Raw genomic sequence first — 24,162 nt, 5'->3', positions numbered from 1 at the left:
ATTTTAATCGCATATGCACCTAAATATATTTTACTGTGCAACCTGGAATTGTAATTTGGAATATAAAATGGAAAAATCAGCCAGATTATAATTGTTGTAATAGTTACTTCACTGTACCGAATCCCCTGAGCGCAATGGAGAATACACTGAGCGCAATGGAGAATACACTGAGCGCAATGGAGAATACATTGAGCTCATGTTCATGACCATCATGCTAGCACCATTACTACAAAGAAAACAGCTTGTTACCTCAAATAATTTTCATTTTGCGCCTACATTTCGTTGTGTGCTCCTACATTTTTCAATTTAGGCTCCCTGTTCCCTGTAAAAAAAAAGGTCAGTATGTGGATCTGTTATCTGCCTCTACACCACCATCAATAATTCCACCACCTGGCTGCAGAGGCCCCACAATCAGGCACCAAATGCATGATGTACAGCCGGCTATTATATACACTACAGTGTGGGAAATCAGCAGCATCATCATTTCATATGACAAATTCATGCTTAATTCAGCCCACCCGAAATATGCAGGCTATCTACATGGATTAAAAAAGACATGTGGGCTATGGATCATGTATGCCTATAGCCTAGGCCTGCTATGTGTTCAACCACATGAATAGCCAATAATCTCAAACCGCCATGTGATATTTTGCCCCTTGAGAGAAAAAAATATACTTACTAATTTTATATTTATTTACATAAATTGGGATATTACAATTATATCCAACATAAATCAAACGAATGGGTATGTCCAATCAAAATCTCGTATAAGAGTGAAATGCGTCCATACACCCGTTCTAGAGGCTATGGAGACGGTGAATCTTTTGTCTTGGGTTGCCGTAGACAAAATAGCCTCTCTGTGAACATGCTCCAAAAATGCCATTTCATATTCATTGGGTAAGGTTCTACTATTCATCTCCCCATTCTCTGATCATTTTCTTCACCTAGTCAGGCTACTCACCATCTAAATGTAGGTTAATGTAAAGTCGCTCTATCGCCCTGACTGAGATGCGCTTATCATTTCATTCATGCATGCATATGGTCTCATCCAGAGAGCGATAGAGAAGCAGGCGACCAAGACGAGCCGTTGCCACCGCACTGCCAGCGCAATTCTAGAGGACGTGAATACTATGGACACATTTTAACACATTGAGCTCAGCTATTCTACGAAGACAATATGGTAAGAAAGAAAATGCAACACTGTGTATCTATTGCACTGTTAATAAAACAGAGCAGTTGGTGAAAACGTGCAAATGGACCATAGTAATAAGGAAATGTAGTGCGCACCACGCTCAATTGTATCAATGTTGGATACTTTGTAGTATCATGCGCCTATTTGTTGAACCAGCTGAGGCCAGCAAGGTCTCAAGAGCAGAGAGCGTTTCGGAAACCAACCTGCCTGTGTTGTATCAGTAAGATCATAGCTCAATCCAGGGTAGTCTCTCAGCTTCCTCCCGCTAAGATTCAACGTTCCTGAGCACACGGAATCCTCCAGAGCGCGGTCTAAACTCCGGGTCGTGTGGAGATTATGCTGATGCTGGTTGATCCCCGGATTCCAGTGAGGTCCGTTGGATAAGTGATGGTTTGAAAGAGCCGGTACAGCTCCCACACCTCCCTGACTCGACGCCATTTTCACAAGAGGAATTACAATAATAACAGTGGCCGTTTCTACACCCATGCGCAAAAGGCACACACTCCACCAGGGACGTTAGGGGAAGGGCTTCTGAGAGGGCGTGGGCGCGGAGGGGACATTTGGTATAGAGAGGTGCACGCATTTTCTTATCAGAGAGAAGTATTCACATCTGTGCAATTAAAGTGAGTTACAGACCTGTATGAAATGTTTAAATTGTAGGACCTGGAACCCCCCCAGGTCATTTTCTACAATTTCATACAGGTCTGTTATAACTCCGTTTATAAACAGGTAATGGCACAGATGTGATTACAGATGGGAAAACGGCTAACTTCCTGCAATTTCTATAGATTTTGCAATGGGCCAAAGAGAATAACGTGCTGTTTTAAAGATAATCACATGACATTCTACAAATTTTGTCAGGAGGCTGAGAAAAAACGTTGAATTTCTAAAGCTAATTTCCTGCTATTCTACACATTTTTCCATGAGGCTGAGAGAAAATATAGCCATTTTAAAGATAATTTCCTGTAATACCCCCCCCCCCCCCCCATTTGACTCATAAGTATCATAAGTAGGCATCTTGGTCTGATATGGACCTACATCACAGGCTACATACATCAACAGTCCTCAGTAAACTGATTTCTTATTCTCCTTTAGTCTTTATGTAATATGTCACTTTCATCTGTGGTGCTTATGTAGGCCTGCTTTTAAAACTCCATCCTGCTGAGATCTCAGGAGATCTCATCCATTATTGTCATATTGTATTGAATAGTGCAGACATAAATGCCACTTTAATGTTGGATCCCATTAGCTCCCCTTAATAAGGTATTTTTGTTTTTAATTTTTAATAAATGTGCAAACATTTCAAAAAAACTGTTTTTGCTTTGTCATTATTGGGTATTGTGTGTAGATTGATGAGGAAAACAATTAATTTAATACATTTTTGAATAAGGCTGTAACGTAGCAAAATGTGGAAAAGGTCAAGCGGTCTGAATGCACTGTACAGGGAGTATCAGTACCAGATCAATGTGCAGGGGTAAGAGATATTTGAGGTATATATGTACATGAAGGCAGATTAAAGTGACTAGGCATCAGGATAGAAAATAAAAGGAGTCAAATTAAGAACAGTACCTACCCACTACACCTCTGCTGCGCCTCATCCATGTCCCTCTCCCTCCATCCTCAGGGCGAGCCCCCCAGTGAGTGGAGGACGGCAGACTTCCGGATGTTCCGTGGGGGCTCCATCTGGAGGCCCCCCTCCTAAACCCCTACCTCCATGGAGATGAGGAGGCGGGGAGGAACATTTCTAAAAACCTGTTTTTGCTTTGTCATTATGGGGTATTGTGTGTAGATTGATGAGGAAAACATTTGATTTAATCCTTTTTAGAAGAAGGTTGTAGAGTAAAATAATGTGGAAAAAGGAAAGAGGTCTGAATACTTTTCGAATGCACTGTATGTGGACAGAAAATGACTGATTACAATGACAAAATGTGACAAAAGGTCATTGTTTTTTTACCCTAAAGAAGTAGGGCAGTTTGGAAAACGCAAACAGTTGTTCAGAGGTGCATTTGATCAACCTTACAGAGGTCCCCCAGGAGCTTTAAGGACGTCAGAAACAGCATGCTTTGCTTAATGCATTATCACAGCACTTTCGTAATGCATAAGATTCTCATAGATGACATGAATGGCTTTCATTCCCTCTGAGTGCATGGGGTTTACAGTATGTGTATAGTAAACATAGGATTTGCACAGCAGTTATGATGTTAAAGATGCACTTCAGGAACTTATGCACAACAAATTCATAACCCTTTATCATTCTTTTTTTTTTATAAAATAATTCCTCAGCAATCTACAAAAATACCATATAATGACAAAGTGAATACAGTTTTTTTGAAATTTTTGCAAATCTATTAAAAACAAAAAACAGAAATACATTATTTACATAAGTGTTCAGACCCTTCGCTATGAGACTCGAAATTGAGCTCAGGTGCACCCTGTTTCCATTGATCATCCTTGAGATGTTACTACAACTTGATTGGAGTACTCCTGTGGTAAATTCAATTGATTGGACATGATTTGGAAAGTCACACCTGTCGAAATAAGGTCCCACAGTTGACAGTGCATGTCAGAGCAAAAAACCAAGCCATGAAGTCGAAGGAATTGTCCGTAGAGCTCCGAGACATGATTGTGTTGAGGCACAGATCTGGGGAAAGGTACCAAACCTTCTACAGCATTGAAAGTCCCCAAGAACATAGTGGCCTGCATCATTCTTAAATGGAACCACTTGGAACTACCATTTGGAACCACCAAGACTCTTCCTAGAGCTGGCCACCATTCCAAACTGAGCAATCAGGGGAGAAGGTCCTTGGTTAGGGAGGTGACCAAGAACCCAATGGTCACTCTGATAGAGCTCCAGAGTTCCTTTGTGGAGATGGGAGAACCTTCCAGAAGGACAACCATCTCTGCAGCACTCCACCAATTAGGCCTTAATGGTAGAGTTGCCAGACGGAAGCCACTCCTCAGTAAAAGGCACATGACAGCCCGATTGGAGTTTTGCAAAAGCCACCTAAGTACAGAGAGATCCTTGATGAAAACCTGCTCCAGAGCGCTCAAGACCTCAGACTGGGGAGAATGTTTACCTTCCAACAGGACAACGACCCTAACCACACAGCCAAGACAATGCAGGAGTGGCTTCGAGACAAGTCTCTGAATGTCCTTGAGTGGCCCAGCCAGAGCCCGGACTTTAACCCGATAGAACATCTCTGGAGAGACCTTCAAAATAGCTGTGCAGCAATGCTCCCCATCCAACCTAACAGAGCTTGAGAGGATCTGCAGAGAAGAATGGGAGAAACTCCCCAAATACAGGTGTGCCAAGCTTGTAGCGTCATACCCAAGAAGACTCAAGGCTGTAATCACAACCAAAGGTGCTTCAACAAAGTACTGAGTAAAGGGTCTGAATACTTACAGTACCAGTCAAAAGTTTAGACACACCTACTCATTCAATGTTTTGTCTTTATTTTTACTACTTTCTACATTGTATAATAATAGTGAGGACATCAAAACTATGAAATAACACATATGGAATCATGTAGTAACCAAAAAAGTGTTCATCAAATCAGAATATATTTTAGATTCTTCAAAGTAGCTACCCTTTGACTTAATGACAGCTTTGCACACTCTTGGCATTCTCTCAACCAGACCAACAGTCTTGAAGGAGTTCCCACATATGCAGAGCACTTGTTGGCTGCTTTTCCTTCACTCTGCGGTCCAACTCATCCTAAACCATCTCAATTGGGTTGAGGTCGGGTGATTGTGGAGGCCAGGTCATCTGATGCAGCACTCCATCACTCTCCTTGGTCAAATAGCTCTTACACAGCCTGGAGGTGTGTTTTTGGTCAGTGTCTTGTTGAAAAACAAATTATAGTCCTACTAAACACAAACCAGATGGGATGGCGAATCGCTGCAGAATGCTGTGGTAGCCATTCTGGTTAAGTGTGCCGTCAATCCTAAATAAATCACTGTCAGTTTCACCAGCAAAGCTCCCCCACACCATCACACCTCCTCCTCCTCCATGCTTCATGGTAGAAACCACACATGCGGAGATCATCCGTTCACCTACTCTATGTCTCACAAAGACATTGTGGCTGGAACCAAAAATCTCTAATTTGGACTCATCAGTCCGAAGGACAGATTTCCACCGGTCTAATGTCCATTGCTCGTGTTTCTTGGCCCAAGCAAGTTTATTATTCTTATTGGTGTCCTTTAGTAGTTGTTTCTTTGCAGCAATTCGAACATGAAGGCCTGATTCACACAGTCTCCTCTGAACAGTTGATGTTGAGATGTGTATGTTACTTGAACTCTGTGAAACATTTATTTGCGCCGCAATCTGAGGTGCAGTTAACTCTAATGAACTTATCCTCATGAGAGCCAGTTTCATTGTAGGGCTTGATGGTTTTTGCGACTTCACTCGAATAAACTTTCAAAGTTCTTGACATTTTCCGGATTGACTGACTTTCATGTCCTAAAGTAATGATGGACTATCATTTTTCTTTGCTTATTTGAGCTGTTCTTGCCATAATATGGACTTGGTCTTTTACCAAATAGGGCTATCTTCTGTATACCACCCCTACCTTGTCACAACACAACTGATTGACTTAAACACATTAAGAAGAATAGAAATTCCACAAATTAACTGTTAACAAGGCACACATGTTAATTGAAATGCATTCCAGGTGACTACATCATGAAGCTGGTTGAGAGAATGCCAAGAGTGTGCAATGCTGTAATCAAGGCAAAGGGTGGCTACTTTAAAGAATGTCAAATATAAAATATATTTGGATTTGTTTAACACTTTTTTGGTTATTATATGATTCCATATGTGTTATTTCATAGTTTTCATGACTTCAGTATTATTCTACAGTGTAGAAAATAGTCCAAATAAACTAAATCGGTGGAATGAGTAGGTGTGTCCAAACGTTTGACTGGTACTGTAACAAAACGTGGAGAAAGTCAATACTTTCCGTAGGCACTGTATCACTGCACTTACAGTAATAGAGACATGCAAACAGAGGTCATTTACAGCACGAGGAAAAGAAGGCATATTACTGGGTACTGTTCAGTTAATACTGTTTTCTTATGGTTTACAATAAATGCTCTTAGTACGATGTCTAATACCTACTAATTAATCTTAATGAATACACAGAATTATAGAAAAATAAACAATTACATGTTCATTTTTATGGTTCCTTCTCCATTTCCTGGAGCAAATGGAAAATTGTATAAGTACCAAAAGGTTAGAAGGTGAGATGACGTAACTGTGGTTGCTTGTGACAAATAAACTATTTTATATTGGCAGTATTGCTCATCGTCATCTGCTCTCATATAGCTGGAGAAAGGCGTCCTCTAGTGGTTCTACCTTGACAGTGTCACTTCCCGACTGCAAAACCAACCCAGAGCCCACAAACAGTAGTACAAACTGCAACCCTGCTTTACTGAAATGCTTTTGTGGGTTCTGTACAAAACAAAGGTTTACTTGTAATTAATATGGATTCAGATAGTCTACAAAAGCGAATCCTTATCTGTCCTGTGTCTTGGTCTCTCAGGACCAAGGTTAAGGAGGCCACAGTAATGGACTGATTCAGTCCATCAGGGGCAGGGGGTGGGACGTCCATCCAGGCTAAAGGCATCCCTCTCAGATTTAACTTTAAAGCCACTGTAAATCAGGTGATATGCCATTACCTGTATTTAGAACATTTAGTACCACGACACCTGCTCGTCAAACATTTTATTCCAAAAATCATGGGCATTAATATGGAGTTGGGCCCCCCTTTGTTACTATAACAGCCTCCACTCTTCTGGGAAGGCATTCCACTAGACGTTGGAACATTGCTGCAGGGACTTGATTCCATTCAGCCACAAGAGCATTAATGAAGTCGGGCACTGATGTTGGGTGATTAGGTCTAGTTCGCAGTCGGTGTTCCAATTCATCCCAAAGGTGTTCTATGGGGTTGAGGTCAGGGCTCTGTGCAGGCCAGTCAAGTTCTTCCACACCGATCTGGATAGACCATTTCTTTATGGACCTCACTTTGTGCTCGGGGGCATTGTCATGCTGAAACGGGAAAGGGCCTTCCCAAACTGTTGCCACAAAGTTGGAAGTACAGAATCGTCTAGAATATCATTGTATGTTCTAGCATTAAGATTTCCTTTCCCTGGAACTAAGGGGCCGAACCTGAACCATGAAAAACAACCCCAGACCATTATTCCTCCTCCACCATTCTTTTAAGTTGGCACTATGCATTCTGCCAGGTAGCGTTCTCCTGGCATCTGCCAACCCCAGATTCATCCATCAGACTGCCAGATGGTGAATCGTGATTCATCACTCCAGAGAATGCGTTTCCACTGCTTGAGAGTCCAATGGCGGCAAGCTTTACACCACTTCAGCCGGCGCTTGCCATTGAGCATGGTGATCTTAGGCTTGTGTGTGGCTGTTCGGCCATGGAAACTAATTTCTTGAAGCTCCTGACGAACAATTATTGTGCTGATGTTGCTTCCAGGGGCGGTTTGGAACTCGGTAATGAGTGTTGCAACCGAGGACAGACAATTTTACGTGCTACGCACTTCAGAACTCGGTGGTCCCATTCTGTGAGCTTGTGTGGCCTACCACTTTGCGGCTGAGCTGTTGTTGCTCCTAGATGTTTCCACTTTACAATAACAGCACTTACGGTTGACCTGGGCAGCTCTAGCACAGCAGAATTTTGAGGAACTGACTTGTTGGAACGGTGGCATCCTATGACGGTGCCATGTTGAAAGTCACTGAGCTCTTCAGTACAGGCTATTCTACTGCCAATGTTTATCTATGGAGATTTTATGGCTGTGTGCTCGATTTTATACACCTGTCAGCTACGAGTGTGGCTGAAATAGCCGAATACACTAATTTGAAGGGGTGTCCACATACTTTTGTTTCCTGGTTTTCAGACAGGAGTGACCCTCAATGATCGCTTCGCTGGTATGAGGATCAGGGCAGGCCCAGGACAGGGTCCACAAAGGTGCAGTGGCGGGGAAGAGGCAGAGGCCGAGAAGGCCGGATTGTCATCCTGCAGTGATCACTGTTGAGGACCCATGTGCTTTCTGTAGCCTGTATCAAAAGCATCTCATTAATCACACTCTTAACCCTTCCGATAGGCTTACATTTAACACTGTAAAAACTCAACATTATTCAAAATAATCTTCAGTGTTCCACCACTAGCCAATTTAAAAAATGTTTGCTTTCTCTTTACAGATTTACTGAATATCAACTTGTTTGACTGTAATCTAAAAGCACTAACGCAGTTACTGTACATGCTTTCTCATAAAGGTACATATAAGTACATGAGTCTGAAAGTGTCAAAAAGGCAAGTCCTCAAATAGTCCAGTGGTCAAAGTTCAATGAACTACCCAAAGATGTAGGATGTTGCCACTTTATCTTGATGTTGGTTTTAGTATGTATGGCACAGATATTCATGACATTTCTTGGCTGTTGTAATAATCAGTTACATGGAAACCCGCAAGAGCGTTTTGCAGAGCAGTTAGGCCCATCACCTGAATTAGATTTGGCATGTCAGAGAATTTATGTGGCCATGTTTACAAACATTTTTGACCTCTGAAGAACTCAATTAATATTAGAACTCAGAAGGACAAGTGATAAAGAAGATCTGAAGTGACAGGCTACACCTATGTTCACACTCTTCATAAAGACCCTAGACACACATGTTATTTTGGGAAATATCATGTGAGGTTTGTACAGTGACCTGAGCCTGTTACCCAAAGTATTTATAGCACTGGTCTATGCAGCTGCATGTATACAGTGGGGCAAAAAAGTATTTAGTCAGCCACCAATTGTGCAAGTTCTCCCACTTAAAAAGATGAGAGAGGCCTGTAATTTTTATCATAGGTACACTTCAACTATGACAGACAAAATGAGAAAAAAAAATCCAGAAAATCATATTGTAGGATTTTTAATGAATTTATTTGCAAATTATGGTTGAAATAAGTATTTGGTCACCTACAAACAAGCAAGATGTCTGGCTCTCACAGACCTGTAACTTCTTCTTTAAGAGGCTCCTTTGTCCTCCACTCGTTACCTGTATTAATGGCACCTGTTTGAACTTGTTATCAGTATAAAAGACACCTGTCCACAACCTCAAACAGTCACACTCCAAACTCCACTACGGCCAAGACCAAAGAGCTGTCAAAGGACACCAGAAACAAAATTGTAGACCTGCACCAGGCTGGGAAGACTGAATCTGCAATAGGTAAGCAGCTTGGTTTGAAGAAATCAACGGTGGGAGCAATTATTAGGAAATGGAAGACATACAAGACCACTGATAATCTCCCTCGATCTGGGGCTCCACGCAAGATCTCACCCCGTAGGGTCAACATGATCACAAGAACGGTGAGCAAAAATCCCAGAACCACACGGGGGGACCTAGTGAATGACCTGCAGAGAGCTGGGACCAAAGTTACAAAGCCTACCATCAGCAAGGGCATTGCATATGAAACGTGGCTGGGTCTTTCAGCATGACAATGATCCCAAACATACCGCTTGGGCAAGGAGTGGCTTCGTAAGAAGCATTTCTAGGTCCTGGAGTAGCCTAGCCAGTCTCCAGATCTCAACCCCAAAGAAAATCTTTGGAGGGAGTTGAAAGTCCGTGTTGCCCAGCAACAGCCCCAAAACATCACTGCTCTAGAGGAGATCTGCATGGAGGAATGGGCCAAAATACCAGCAACAGTGTGTGAAAACCTTGTGAAGATTTACAGAAAACGTTTGACCTCTGTCATTGCCAACAAAGGGTAAATAACAAAGTATTGAGATAAACTTTTGTTATTGACCAAATACTTATTTTCCACCATAATTTGCAAATAAATTCATTAAAAATCCTACAATGTGATTTTTCTGGATTTTTTTTCTTCTCATATTGTCTGTCATAGTTGAAGTGAAAATTACAGGCCTCTCTCCTCTTTTTAAGTGGGAGAACTTGCACAATTGGTGGCTGACTAAATACTTTTTTTGCCCCACTGTATGTAGGCCATATTACATGATGTTTATAGCAACTGCTCTGGAAATCTACTGATAAAATGTCAAACATTGATTTTAATGTGACTCATATGTTGTAAATTAAATACGAAATATACAAAAAAAACGTAGGAAAATTAAATGTTTTATTTATTTGGTCATCATTACATTTGCATTACCTGTATCTACACTTACAGATGTATGGGGTAAAGATAAATTGTATTAAATTAAATTAGCTAGATTATGTAGCTAAATCACATATTATGATATAATGATTTTATTATAGCCTTGGCCTACTTTTATGAAAGCCTACTGAAAGATCTGACAAACTGAAGGCATCTTTTTGGGGGTTTTATTGGTCGGAGCGTGTAGTGACATCAGTTTTTCTCTATGTCCAATTTTGTCGTATTCAAAATGGTGGAGCAATAACAAACGCATTGTAAATTTCTACGGTAAGGAATTTGCAACTTTTAGACTTAATGATTCATACTCATTGCGATGTAGATCATTCAAACCAATCATCTATTTTATTAACTACATATTTGTCTTGCAGTAAGTTAGAAATGATCGCCGTAGCAAAGCTTTGCACCAGATCACACACAGCAAGCAAGCGAGATTTGGCCTAGCTAGCTAGCTAACGTTAGCTACACAGTGATTGAATGGGAGGGGAGGGGAGGGGAGGGGGGTTGGCAGGCAGGGCTCGTGTATGATCAACTGAGCTAACTAGTTTTTTTGAAGAGTAATGGAGGAAATGATAGCTGGCTAGATATTAATAAGCAAGGTTAGGTTCGTATCTGGCGACAGAAATGTGCAGGTATGTCACAGTCAACAAATATGATGACATGTCTAGCTAGCTAATGTTGGTTGGCCATAGCTCGCAGTAGTTAGATAGTTACAGAACTTTCCTAACTACTGTTATTTGCTCAGATTCATGCATCTGCAGTTGTAATACGTTTGCATGCAATAGCATTCATTACACAACATGCTTTTGCAGAGCTGTAGCTGAAAAAAAATAGAAGTGTGTGAAGAGACAGAGAAGGGTGCATTTTATTAGACTCCATTTCTTCAATATGACACTTTTTTTTGTATAAGTATCAGCATGGCAGACAAAAATGGCAAGAAAGGGAAACCTGTAGGCGTGAAGAGAACATTGACCAAGAGAGAACAAGAAGATCTGAAGAAAAAGGTAAGCGATTTGACCATTTTATAGATAGGCCTACACTTTGTTGCAGATGGCTATGATTTTCAATTTGAAAACAATCCCTTTTCCAGGAAGAAGAAAAAGCAGCTGAAGTTTTTGAAGAGTTTTTAGCTTGTTTTGACAGTAACGACAAAAGTGGAGTGAAGACTTTTGTCCGTGGGGGTATCGTCAATGCAACTAAAGGTGAGTGAAACATCCTGACTAAACCAACTTTGGTTGGGTCTGTGTTGCAGACACTATATTTTTCATTATTTTAATATCTACACAGTTACAATTTATATTTGATTTTTATTTGATTTTGCAGAAGAGGAAGCAGTAGAGGTTAAAAAGAGCAAGCTTTACCGACCAATCACCAAGTTGACTTCAGTGTCCCAGAACGTCTCACCGGCACACTCTTCTGAAATCAGAAGGCCTGTGAGTATCCATGTGAATCACTTACTGTGTATACAGAATGATACATTATTTTGTACCCTTATATGTTTGTCTGGTCCACAGATTGTTAAAAAGAAGACGGACGAGAAGAAGAAGAGCAACCTTGAACTTTTTAAAGAGGAGCTAAAGCAGTATGTTTTTGACGCGCCGTAGTAATTCATGTTCTTTCATTATTTGACCAATTTGTTGTTTATTTGTGTGTGTAAATAATTGTGTTCTCCTAGAATACAGGAGGAACGTGAAGAAAGGTACAAAAGAAAGACAAATGAGCCTGGGGGAGGATATGGAGACCTGGACATACCACTAACGCGACGATCAAGTAAGAGCCAAGTCTGTCCCTTGCAGTGGAATAAGAATGGTTTACTACAATAAGCCTTTGTCCAAATCAAAGATGAAACCTCTGTAGCTTTTACATGTTTAGCTACATATGAACATCTCCCTCCAGTATTTGATGATGACCCAGCCATACCGAACACAACCAACCTGTACATTGGCTGCATTAGCCCCAAGGTAAAGAAACTATCTGCTTGGGACGTTTTGACAGGAGATTCACAATATAGCCAGCTCTTCGTTTGTTTGGGACAAATTCAACTAACTTAAATGCGGACTGAATTTTTGTGAAACTTTGCTGATATGATACTTCTAATGTGTCAGATGAATGAAGAAATGCTTTGCAAAGAGTTTGGCAAGTATGGTCCCCTGGCGAGTGTGAAGATCATGTGGCCCCGTAGTGACGAGGAACGCACAAGGGTCACAAATAGAGGCTTTGTGGCCTTCATGACCAGGAAAGATGCAGAAAGGGCCTTGGCTGCTCTAGACGGTGAGTCAATCTGTGATTAGGGAATATTGCATTCTGTTCAGTAAACGATGCCAGATGATAAATGCCCTGCTCCGTGTTCCATTAACCTTGTAGGATCATTGCTCCTTTTTGCTGCAGGTAAAACGGTTATGGGTTTTGAAATGAAGCTGGGGTGGGGGAAAGCTGTTCGCATCCCTCCCCAGCCACTCTATACACCCATAGGGGTACTTAAAATGTCCACACCTCCACCCCCCTCCGGCCTGCCCTTCAACGCTCAGCCCAGAGACCGCTTCCGCAATGACTTTACCAAGCCATGGGGCAGGTCCAAGGAGGAGTTGGACAAGGTAGGTTGGCCCTTTAAAAAAAATGTTTTTTAAAGAGTGTAGGGCAGGACGCTCCAACCCTGTTCCTGGAGAGCTACCATCCTGTAGGTTTTCGCTCCAACCCTAATTTAACACACCTTTCTAATAATTAGCTGGTTGATAAGCTGAACCAGGTTAGTTACAACTGGGGTTGGAGCGAAAACCTACGGAAGGGTAGCTCTCCAGGAACAGGGTGAGGAGACCCCTGCTATAGTGTATGTGCATGGTTCTGTCAAGTTGTTTAAATAATTGTTTTATTTTGTTTTAAACTACAGTTAATTTGCCAATATTAGGTGTGTGTAGTAGATTTTCTATGCATGTTGATACATTTGTCATAGGCCCAATCAACTGGACATTGCTTAGAATTCAGAACGGCATTTTATGCACGAAACAAAAGAGATGTGATGGCCGTGTTCTGAAATAGCAGTTCCGAGATCCATTTCCCTTTTTTAAAATCCAGTTGGTTTGTCCTGTGGTGTGTGTATAGACCTGTTAGGAATCTATTCAGGATATGTTCTAAGGCAGGGGAATTTGTCCCAGATGGAGTTATGAGGTAGTTACAGAACCATATGTAATTAAAATGCTACTGTAAAAGTAAGAGGGTGGGGGTATTCTATAGATAATGTACTTTGACAGTGTACCTCTCTACTGTAAAAGTAAGAGGGTGGGGGTATTCTATAGATAATGTACTTTGACAGTGTACCTCTCTACTGTAAAAGTAAGAGGGTGGGGGTATTCTATAGATAATGTACTTTGACAGTGTACCTCTCTACTGTAAAAGTAAGAGGGTGGGGGTATTCTATAGATAATGTACTTTGACAGTGTACCTCTCTACTGTAAAAGTAAGAGGGTGGGGGTATTCTATAGATAATGTACTTTGACAAGTGTACCTGTCTCTCGAATGTGGGAACTTTTCCCCTCGTTAAAATAAAGTATAGCCGTTACTGCTGTCCTCAGTTGATATGCTGTGTGTATCCTGCAGTGTTTCATCTGTGTATATATATACTCACTTTTCTTTATATCTTCACTATTTGATTTGACTTCACGAACAGACTCTGTCCGAAGCTGTAGTCAAAGTGGTTATCCCAACAGAAAGGTACACACTCTCTATCCATTCTTACTACTACGACTGACCAGACATTCTCACAGACAGAACCGTGTTAGAGGACAGAGGCCCTGCCCTGGTGTACTGTTCTTGTGTACGTACGTGACAGACAAGAAGCCCCAGTCCTAAGTGCTACGTCTGTATGTACATGACTAATGGGAGAGGACAGCTGAGAACATAACTGTCTCGTAGTTTGTAGTAGTGTCCTGTTCTAACATTGGTCTGTCTATCTTGTTGACAACATGGCCTATGTTCAGGGAATTGGTAACCCCTGCTGCTTAGGACTGGAGGCCCTATATCTAACTAGTAGGAGGGCCATGGGCCTCAGTTGAACATGGTTGAAGTGAATCATTGGCCTAGTAAGCAAAGCCCACCGTTTATTCATTCATGTCATCCTCATTAGATTAGTAAATGTCACCATTGTAATCCCCTGTCAGAAAAATGGATTGTTAGACTTAAGTGATTGTTGGAGTCAATTATATCCATTGAAACATACTGGTACTAGCTTCAGTGACAACCTTTGTTCTTCCTACCTGTGTTGGCTGAGACACTGCAGACAGATGCAGCTAGAAAGCAAATGCATTTTAGATTAAAATCAGTTGTAGCTAATAGTAGTATTATGTTGTCACTCATATATATATAATATATATAGTCCCTCTTTTTTTCATTTAGACAGATGACAGAAACACTACTTCTGATGTAACTACACACTAGGGACAGACCGTCTCCCCCACTCACTCGTGTGTGCAGACCAACACACATCACACAACATATCCTCAACGTTGCTGTGATAAATGATTGCAGAGGGACAAATGTTCTAGAAGAGAGACAGAGAGAGGTTAAGGGGCTCGGGGCCAGTGTTCAGTGAGAGCTTTGACATGGCCACTGGTCTGGATGAGGGGGGACAAGTCACAGCGTTTGGTCTCATCCCCTCTCCTTTTACTCCACAGGAATCTGTTAGGCCTCATCCACAGGATGATAGAGTTTGTGTTGCGTGAGGGACCCATGTTTGAAGCCATCATTATGAGCAAAGAGAAGAACAACCCTGACTTGAGGTGATCTACCATTTCCCTCTAGTCATACCACTGGTCTAAAGATGTCTTTTTAAACTACATTTTAAACTGGTTTTATTCATGATTCCAGGTTTCTCTTTGACAACAAAAGCCAAGAGCATGTGTACTACCGCTGGAAACTCTACTCCATTCTCCAGGTAGGTCATGATCTGTCCTGGCTACAGCCCTATGACCATGAGGCCATCTCAAATCAAATCAAGTGTTATTTGTCACATGTGCTGAATACAACAGGTGTACTTGACCATGAAATGCTTTCTTACGAGCCCTTCCCAACAATGCAGAGTTTAAATTATACAAATAGTAACACAATTGGAATAACATAAACAAGCATGACGCTATATGCAGGCAGTATCAGTACCAGACCAATGTGCAGAGGTATCTGAGGTAGATATGTACATGAAGGCAGGGTAAAGTGACTAGGCATCAGGATAGATAATAATAAGGTATCTGAGGTAGATATGTACATGAAGGCAGGTTAAAGTGACTAGGCATCAGGATAGATAATAATAAGGTATTTGAGGTAGATATGTACATGAAGGCAGGGTAAAGTGACTAGGCATCAGGAGAGATAATAATAAGGTATTTGAGGTAGATATGTACATGAAGGCAGGGTAAAGTGACTAGACATCAGGATAGATAATAAGGTATTTGAGGTAGATATGTACATGAAGGCAGGGTAAAGTGACTAGACATCAGGATAGATAATAAGGTATTTGAGGTAGATATGTACATGAAGGCAGGGTGAAGTGACTAGACATCAGGATAGATAATAATAAGGTATTTGAGGTAGATATGTACATGAAGGCAGGGTAAAGTGACTAGACATCAGGATAGATAATAATAAGGTATTTGAGGTAGATATGTACATGAAGGCAGGGTAAAGTGACTAGGCATCAGGATAGATAATAATAAGGTATTTGAGGTAGATATGTACATGAAGGCAGGGTAAAGTGACTAGACATCAGGATAGATAATAATAAGGTATCTGAGGTAGATATGTACATGAAGGCAGGGTAAAGTGACTAGGCATCAGGATAGATAATAATAAGGTATTTGAGGTAGATATGCACATGAAGGCAGGGTAAAGTGACTAGGCATCAGGATAGATAATAATAAGGTATTTGAGGTAGATATGTACATGAAGGCAGGGTAAAGTGACTAGACATCAGGAGAGATAATAATAAGGTATTTGAGGTATATGTATATGAAGGCAGGGTAAAGTGACTGGGCATCAGGATAGATAATAATAAGGTATTTGAGGTAGATATGTACATGAAGGCAGGGTAAAGTGACTAGACATCAGGATAGATAATAATAAGGTATCTGAGGTAGATATGTACATGAAGGCAGGGTAAAGTGACTAGACATCAGGATAGATAATAATAAGGTATTAGAGGTAGATATGTACATGAAGGCAGGGTAAAGTGACTAGGCATCAGGAGAGATAATAATAAGGTATTTGAGGTAGATATGTACATGAAGGCAGGGTAAAGTGACTAGACATCAGGATAGATAATAATAAGGTATTTGAGGTATATGTATATGAAGGCAGGGTAAAGTGACTAGGCATCAGGATAGATAATAATAAGGTATTTGAGGTCGATATGTATATGAAGGCAGGGTAAAGTGACTAGGCATCAGGATAGATAATAATAAGGTATTTGAGGTAGATATGTACATGAAGGCAGGGTAAAGTGACTAGGCATCAGGATAGATAATAATAAGGTATTTGAGGTAGATATGTACATGAAGGCAGGGTAAAGTGACGAGGCATCAGGAGAGATAATAATAAGGTATTAGAGGTAGATATGTACATGAAGGCAGGGTAAAGTGACTGGGCATCAGGATAGATAATAATAAGGTATTAGAGGTAGATATGTACATGAAGGCAGGGTAAAGTGACTAGGCATCAGGAGAGATAATAATAAGGTATTTGAGGTAGATATGTACATGAAGGCAGGGTAAAGTGACTAGACATCAGGATAGATAATAATAAGGTATTTGAGGTATATGTATATGAAGGCAGGGTAAAGTGACTAGGCATCAGGATAGATAATAATAAGGTATTTGAGGTAGATATGTACATGAAGGCAGGGTAAAGTGACGAGGCATCAGGAGAGATAATAATAAGGTATTTGAGGTAGATATGTACATGAAGGCAGGGTAAAGTGACTAGGCATCAGGATAGATAATAATAAGGTATTTGAGGTAGATATGTACATGAAGGCAGGGTAAAGTGACTAGGCATCAGGATAGATAATAATAAGGTATTTGAGGTAGATATGTACATGAAGGCAGGGTAAAGTGACTAGGCATCAGGATAGATAATAATAAGGTATCTGAGGTAGATATGTACATGAAGGCAGGGTAAAGTGACTAGGCATCAGGATAGATAATAATAAGGTATTTGAGGTAGATATGTACATGAAGGCAGGGTAAAGTGACTAGGCATCAGGATAGATAATAATAAGGTATTTGAGGTAGATATGTACATGAAGGCAGGGTAAAGTGACTAGGCATCAGGATAGATAATAATAAGGTATCTGAGGTAGATATGTACATGAAGGCAGGGTAAAGTGACTAGACATCAGGATAGATAATAAGGTATTTGAGGTAGATATGTACATGAAGGCAGGGTAAAGTGACTAGGCATCAGGATAGATAATAATAAGGTATCTGAGGTAGATATGTACATGAAGGCAGGGTAAAGTGACTAGGCATCAGGATAGAAAATTAAAGGAGTAAAATTAAGAACAGTACCTACCCACTACACCTCTGCTGCGCCTCATCCATGTCCCTCTCCCTCCATCCCCAGGGCGAGCCCCCCAGTGAGTGGAGGACGGCAGACTTCCGGATGTTTCGTGGGGGCTCCATCTGGAGGCCGCCCCTCCTAAACCCCTACCTCCATGGAGATGAGGAGGCGGGAGAGGAAGAGGAGTCTCCCTCCCTGGAGGAGGAGCTTCTGAAAAAGGGCCAGCTGAAGACGGAGTGAGTGTTGCTGTACATACAGGGCAGAGAGGGAGGTTCTGAGGCAGACTGAATATGAAAAGCATTCTCTCATGAATCCGACGTGTTACTGGAAAAACTGACTTTGGAATATGGACATTCTCAGGATAACAATGAATGCGTGTTTTTATTCCAGGCACAGGGAGAGACTAGAGATGCTGCTGAGAGGACTCACCCCTCGTAGGGAGGACATTGGTGATGCTATGCTGTTCTGTCTGGAGAGAGCCGAGGCAGCGGAGGAGGTGGTGGGGTCCATCGCAGAGTCCCTGTCCCTCCTTCAGACACCACTGCAGAAAAAGGTCCCTTGTCCTATGACAGTCTTACACTACCAAGCACATTCACATGGCATATAGTATATAGAAAACATGTATTATCAACGGTCCCTGGAGAAATTAGGGTTAAGTGACTTGCTCAAGGCACATCGACCACTAGGTTACCTGCCGCCCAGAGTATTGCTCACAGTCATGTCTGTCTTTATTCCCACAGATTGCCAGACTGTACCTTGTATCCGACATCTTGTACAACTCCTGTGCCAAAGTTGCCAATGCATCGTATTATCGCAAATAGTAAGAAAAGTCTATTTTAAATAAGTCTGTCATTATATAATACACATGTTCAGTGGTCATACTGTGTTTTTCTGTCTAACGGTTTATTGTTTCTCCGTTCCTTCAGTTTTGAAGCAAAATTGCCCCAGATATTTGGTGACATTAGTGATGCATATCGAAACATACAAGCAAGACTACAAGCTGAACAGTTCAAGGTAATGAGTACAGTTTAAAAAAATAAATAATGCTTTATAATGTTTTTCCATGCTTGTGATCTGTTATCGCCTTGGCCAGAACAAATACATTATCACTCACACATATGTCTTCTGTCCTCAGCAAAAGATAATGGGCTGTTTCAGGGCCTGGGAAGACTGGGCCGTATACCCAGAGTCTTACCTGATCCAGCTACAGAACATCTTCCTAGGTCTGATCAAGGCAGGAGAGGAGGTGATCGAGAGGGTAGAGGTGAGCTGGATCTCAGGACCTGTCCTGGACAAGACCTGGAAAAGAGTTTTGATCAATGCCTATTTTACTAATGACATTGTTACATTCTCTGATGGTGTGTGTAAATATACAATTCAGCAACATTCGTTTATGTGGGCTGGGTATATCTCACCTCAGGTGTCGTCTCCAGACCTGGATGGAGCCCCGTTGGACGGGGCGCCGTTAGACGGAGCTCCGCTGGAGAACCTCGACGGCTCGCCCCTGGCCTGGGACCCTGCCTCCCTGGATGGGGTGCCTGTTGATGACATCGACGGGGTTCCCCTGTGTGCACCCATGGAGGACATTGACGGAATGCCTTGTAAGTCAATCTGGCAGAATTTCTGTGAAAAATGGAAACCATGAAAGCGTTATAAGATGTGGACTTGATGTAAGTTTGTGTTCTGCAGTGGATGAGCTGGCCCACTCAAGAGTGGCTCTATCTAAATGGGAGAGGGTGGACGATGCTGACGCTCTCCCACAAGGTACTGTACTGTCAGCACTGTCAACCCAACAATCATATCTCTACTCCTAACCTACAGCTCACCCTGCCGCTTCCTCTTTCAGCTAACACTGAATCCAAATGGGACACTTTGGGAGAGCGAGACTTGGGGGATGACCTGAATGCCAGGTAAGAACCTGGTGCAGGGACTCTTTTCCCCATCACTGAAACCCAACTCATCACAGAGTTACTGTAATGTAGCATTTACTGCTGTTGAGTGGTGTTTTCCAGCTCCAGTCCTCCAGTACCCCCAACAGTACACTTTTTTGTTGTAACCCTGGACAAAAAAAAGGGCTTAATGATTAATTGACAAGTAGAATCAGGTGTGCAAGTATGGGGCCATAACACATATGTACTGTTGGGAGAACTGGAGTTGGGACATAGTGGCTCTTGCATTTTTTTAAGAGATTGGTTGACTGGCAACAAATTGTTGCTACATTTGGGGGAAACTTCATCTATTTTGTTTGGAACAAATCGTAGATTGCTTAGGGCTGACAAGATAAAGGTAAACTGCAGGCAAGGAGATTAACTTGGTGTGTCCCTAGATCAATCCCTTTCTGGAGACCTGATTTCTGCTCAAATAATTTCTAAAATGGCAAACAAATGTAAATGTTTATATGTTATTTGGACGTCAAAGTTAAGAAACTGCTTGTGTCGTGTTGATTATTCTGCTCTGCTTGGTATAGTGGGCTATCAAAAAAGCTGAACGAGAGAATGCAGGTCATGTATATGCTGAATGTTCCCCCTAGGACCCACAGTGTTATCAGGTATATGCTGAATGTCCCCCTAGGACCCACAGTGTTATCAGGTATATGCTGAATGTCCCCCCTAGGATCCACATAATTTTATCTGGTATATCCTGAATGTCCCCCCTAGGACCCACAGTATTATCAGGTATATGCTGAATGTCCCCCCTAGGACCCACAGTGTTATCAGGTATATGCTGAATGTCCCCCCTAGGATCCACAGTATTATCAGGTATATGCTGAATGTCCCCCCTAGGATCCACAGTGTTATCAGGTATATGCTGAATGTCCCCCCTAGGACCCACAGTATTATCAGGTATATGCTGAATGTCCCCCCTAGGATCCACAGTGTTATCAGGTATATGCTGAATGTCCCCCCTAGGATCCACAGTATTATCAGGTATATGCTGAATGTTCCCCCTAGGATCCACAGTGTTATCAGGTATATACTGAATGTTCCCCCTAGGATCCACAGTGTTATCAGGTATATGCTGAATGTTCCCCCTAGGATCCACAGTGTTATCAGGTATATACTGAATGTTCCCCCTAGGATCCACAGTATTATCAGGTATATGATGAATGTTCCCCCTAGGACCCACAGTGTTATCAGGTATATACTGAATGTTCCCCCTAGGATCCACAGTGTTATCAGGTATATGCTGAATGTTCCCCCTAGGACCCAGTGTTATCAGGTATATGCTGAATGTCCCCCTAGGATCCACATAGGGGTACAGGAGTTCTGGAGAAGTGGGCTTGTTACCTGTGGACCAACTTAATCATAAGTTTGACATCTTAAATGATCGTGCCCCAGGTTACATGAAAAACCACATTGGTATGGTCTATAACCAACAGTCACAATACCAGAGCTAGTATTATGTCTTGTAAAATCCCAAGAGTAAACAGTGCTGTGAGGACCACATTTTTCTAAACAGGCATTTGTCTATGGAATAGCCTCCCCTTGGAGATGAAGAAAAAATAGCTTTAAAAAGCAGGCAAAGATTTATTTGGACAAGGTTGTCCAAGGAAGAGAAACCACTCCACTGCCCCGGTGTGATGTGAAATTAATATGGTTGATTACGGTTAAGGAAAAGTGACACTTTAGGATGTCAATGTTCATGGTTGTTTAATTTTGTCTTGCCTTTTAATCATTGTTATTGTTTTTACCATCAAGGTCCACTTTGGAAACAAGCATTTTAATGAATACTTTCAAGTGATATCCTCTGGGTCCACATTGAACATTTGGTTGTATGTCTGTTACCCGAAATCAATTCCTCTTATCGCCCCATGGTCCACAGTGCTAACATTAAGGGAGGAGATGGGAAGTCCGAGGATGACAGCAGCGATGATGACAGCCCCTCTAAGTATGACAACGCTGACTTCAAGAGCTCCCTCAGCAGTTTTGAGATGTCCGAAAGCAAGAGGAGCCGGCTGAGAGAGCTGGAGGTAAGCACAGTCAACAATGCCTACCAGGACCAAGTAACACACTGCAGACCTGACTCAGTCCATACCGGTCAACCGACTTACAATACATACAGGCCCTTCAGAAAGTATTTACACCCCTTCACTTATTCCACATTTTGTTGTTACAGCCTGCATTCAAAATGGATTTGTTTTTCTCACCCATCTACACACAAAATCAATCACATGTATTTATAAAGCCCTTTTTACAGCAGCAGATGTCAAAGTACTATACAGAAACCCAGCCTAAAACCCCAAACAATGCAGAAGCACGGTGGCTAGGAAAAACTCCCTAGAAAGGAACCACGATCTGAGGGGTGGCCAGTCCTCTTCTGGCTGTGCCGGCTGGAAATAAGAGTACATGGCAAAGTGAACAAATTTAAATCTCATTCAAATAAGTATTTACACCACTGAGTTAGTACTTTGTAGAATCACCTTTCGCAGAGATTAGAGTCTTTCTGAATTGTGCAACATTTACCCATTTTATTTTCAAAAAATTTCAAAACTAACTCAGCCACTGTCTTCTTGGTAAGCTACTCCAGTGTAGGACGGACATCTATTGGCAGAAAGCTTACATTCTTGTTAATCTAACTGCACTGTCCAATTTACAGTAGCTATTGTTTGAGGAGTGCAATTTAAACAGTTATTACTAAAACCATTTGGGCAGTCTTGATGCATTGCTGTTACATTTTGTAATGGTTCATCAGATCAGTCAAACTTTGCATATACACCGGTGCCATCTAGTGGCAAATCTAAATTGCACCTGGGCTGGAAACTTTTTTTTCAAATGGTACCAAGAATATGCACATCCTTGCTACAGGCAGTTAGATTTTTGTATGTCATTTTAGGCAAATTGAAAAAGGGGCGGATCCTTGTTTAGAGTAAATTCTTAATTGTGGTTAACGACAGATTTTTACCTTGTCAGCTCTGGGACAAGGTAAAAAAAATGTTACACTATTGCACAGAGTTCAACTTACATGACTTGTTATGCACATTCACCCTGAACTTAATTTAGGCTTGCCATAAAAAAAAAAGGGGTTGAATACTTGACTCAAGACATTTCAGCTTTTCATTTGTAAATTCAGGCGATAACAAAATGTGGGAAAAGTAAAGCGGTCTGAAGGCAAAACCTGAATACGCTCAGCAGTTAATTTGATTTACATTCATTTATGCAACAATTGGACCCACTGTCCAAACAGTACGAGTGTATGTATCTTATATTTACTCAATGTGTCTCTGCTGCAGGTGAAGGTGATGAAGTTCCAGGATGAGCTGGAGTCTGGGAAGAAGCCCAGGAAGTCGGGGTTAAACATGCAGAAACAGGTGGCGCACTACAGGAACAAGCTATTGCAAAAGGTGGGTTTCTAGTGTACTTTTTCATAAGCTCAGCCGTAAGGGAAACTGTCCAGATACCATGAAGTTGCAGGTTTAAATGGGACTTTAAAAAAAGACTTCACCGGTTGCAATGGCTCCACATGTTCTGTTTACATCAGGAGTTTGATAAGGATGACAAGGAGAAGAGATCCATTCCGAAATCAAAAGAGCGATCAAAGAAGGATGAGCGGAGAGACAAGGCGGAGGAGACCAGTAAAGGACGGGACAAGGAGAAGAGTAAAAGGAGTCAAGACCGGGACAGGGGACGGAGTAGAGACACAGAGGAGCGGACACAGAAATACAGAGGACATTCTCCCGCAAAGTAAGGCCTATGTTAAACCATTGTTCTGTTTAATTTGTGTTCAGCATTCAATATTTTTGCTGACTCACCCCTATCCCACCCTTCCAACAGAATCAAGTCAAAGTCTCCCAAGAAGTCCAAGCGGTCGCGGTCGCCCTCGCCAGTCAGGAAGACGTCTAGCTCCCGGTCGCCACACCGCTCCCACAAAAAGACTAAGAAGAGCAAACACTGATCCTGAGGCCTATGCCTCTCCCCCTGAAGCAGCTAGGCGGCTTTCATGGACTGCCCTGCTCTGCCAGTGCTGACCATGCCACGGCACCACACGCTTCTTTCCCACAATGCCTCTGAACTGCCTCTGCAGACCAACTGACAGCTGTTCTCCTCTGCAGTGAAAATTTTGCCATTTTTTTGTAAGATTGAACATTGTTTGTACAGTTGTTTTTAAACCCCATTCAGATTGCGACTAGTTCCTGAGACAATAAATCACTCTTGGCAATGTGTCTGTGTTGTCATCCATGCTCCAGGATGGTGAATGGATTAGCTGAGGGTACCACGTCATGTCATTTAGCCTTTCTAAACAGCATTGGAAACTAATCT

The 24,162-nt window shown here is 41.8% G+C and overlaps 2 protein-coding genes across 5 annotated transcripts in view; one reads left to right on the top strand and one right to left on the bottom strand.

The window, feature by feature from the left end:
* Nucleotides 1–1,630, bottom strand: part of LOC115101366 (leucine-rich repeat and calponin homology domain-containing protein 2-like) — an 89,820-nt gene extending 88,190 nt beyond the window's left edge. For all 3 annotated transcript variants that reach the window (XM_029620788.2, XM_029620789.2, XM_029620790.2), the window contains exon 1: nucleotides 1,396–1,630. In XM_029620788.2, coding sequence (XP_029476648.1) covers nucleotides 1,396–1,630 — 235 coding nt within the window. The remainder of the gene's footprint in view (nucleotides 1–1,395) is intronic.
* Nucleotides 1,631–10,540: 8,910 nt separating this feature from the next.
* On the top strand, nucleotides 10,541–24,001 carry LOC115101364 (U2 snRNP-associated SURP motif-containing protein-like). Of its 2 annotated transcripts, none has more exons than XM_029620780.2 (24): nucleotides 10,541–10,633; nucleotides 11,274–11,367; nucleotides 11,454–11,565; nucleotides 11,687–11,796; nucleotides 11,878–11,945; nucleotides 12,039–12,133; nucleotides 12,260–12,324; nucleotides 12,469–12,634; nucleotides 12,752–12,957; nucleotides 14,028–14,071; nucleotides 15,031–15,135; nucleotides 15,224–15,290; nucleotides 17,969–18,141; nucleotides 18,296–18,458; nucleotides 18,646–18,725; nucleotides 18,832–18,919; nucleotides 19,041–19,169; nucleotides 19,326–19,506; nucleotides 19,595–19,669; nucleotides 19,752–19,815; nucleotides 21,728–21,875; nucleotides 23,136–23,246; nucleotides 23,384–23,586; nucleotides 23,677–24,001. In XM_029620780.2, the coding sequence occupies exons 2-24, from the start codon at nucleotides 11,281–11,283 to the stop codon at nucleotides 23,795–23,797; spliced, it is 2,661 nt and encodes an 886-aa protein (XP_029476640.1). In that variant the 5' UTR covers nucleotides 10,541–10,633; nucleotides 11,274–11,280; the 3' UTR covers nucleotides 23,798–24,001. The 2 variants fall into 2 exon arrangements, with proteins under 2 accessions (XP_029476640.1, XP_029476641.1); XM_029620781.2 differs by having other exon boundaries at nucleotides 10,591–10,633; nucleotides 11,280–11,367.
* The last annotated feature ends 161 nt before the right edge of the window (nucleotides 24,002–24,162 follow it).

Source organism: Oncorhynchus nerka, linkage group LG19 (genome assembly GCF_034236695.1).
Source record: "Oncorhynchus nerka isolate Pitt River linkage group LG19, Oner_Uvic_2.0, whole genome shotgun sequence".
In the NCBI taxonomy this organism is placed as follows: domain Eukaryota; kingdom Metazoa; phylum Chordata; class Actinopteri; order Salmoniformes; family Salmonidae; genus Oncorhynchus; species Oncorhynchus nerka.
Note: the sequence above shows the minus strand (reverse complement) of the source record. Positions and strands in the feature narration are given on the sequence as shown.

Excerpts from the sequence above, each read along its gene's own strand:
- LOC115101364 (XM_029620780.2), top strand. The coding sequence starts at position 11,281 with ATGGCAGACAAAAATGGCAAGAAAGGGAAACCTGTAGGCGTGAAGAGA. Across the intron at positions 14,072-15,030 it reads GTGGTTATCCCAACAGAAAG|GAATCTGTTAGGCCTCATCC; the intron begins GTACACACTCTC and ends TTTACTCCACAG. Across the intron at positions 19,170-19,325 it reads AGGTGATCGAGAGGGTAGAG|GTGTCGTCTCCAGACCTGGA; the intron begins GTGAGCTGGATC and ends ATCTCACCTCAG.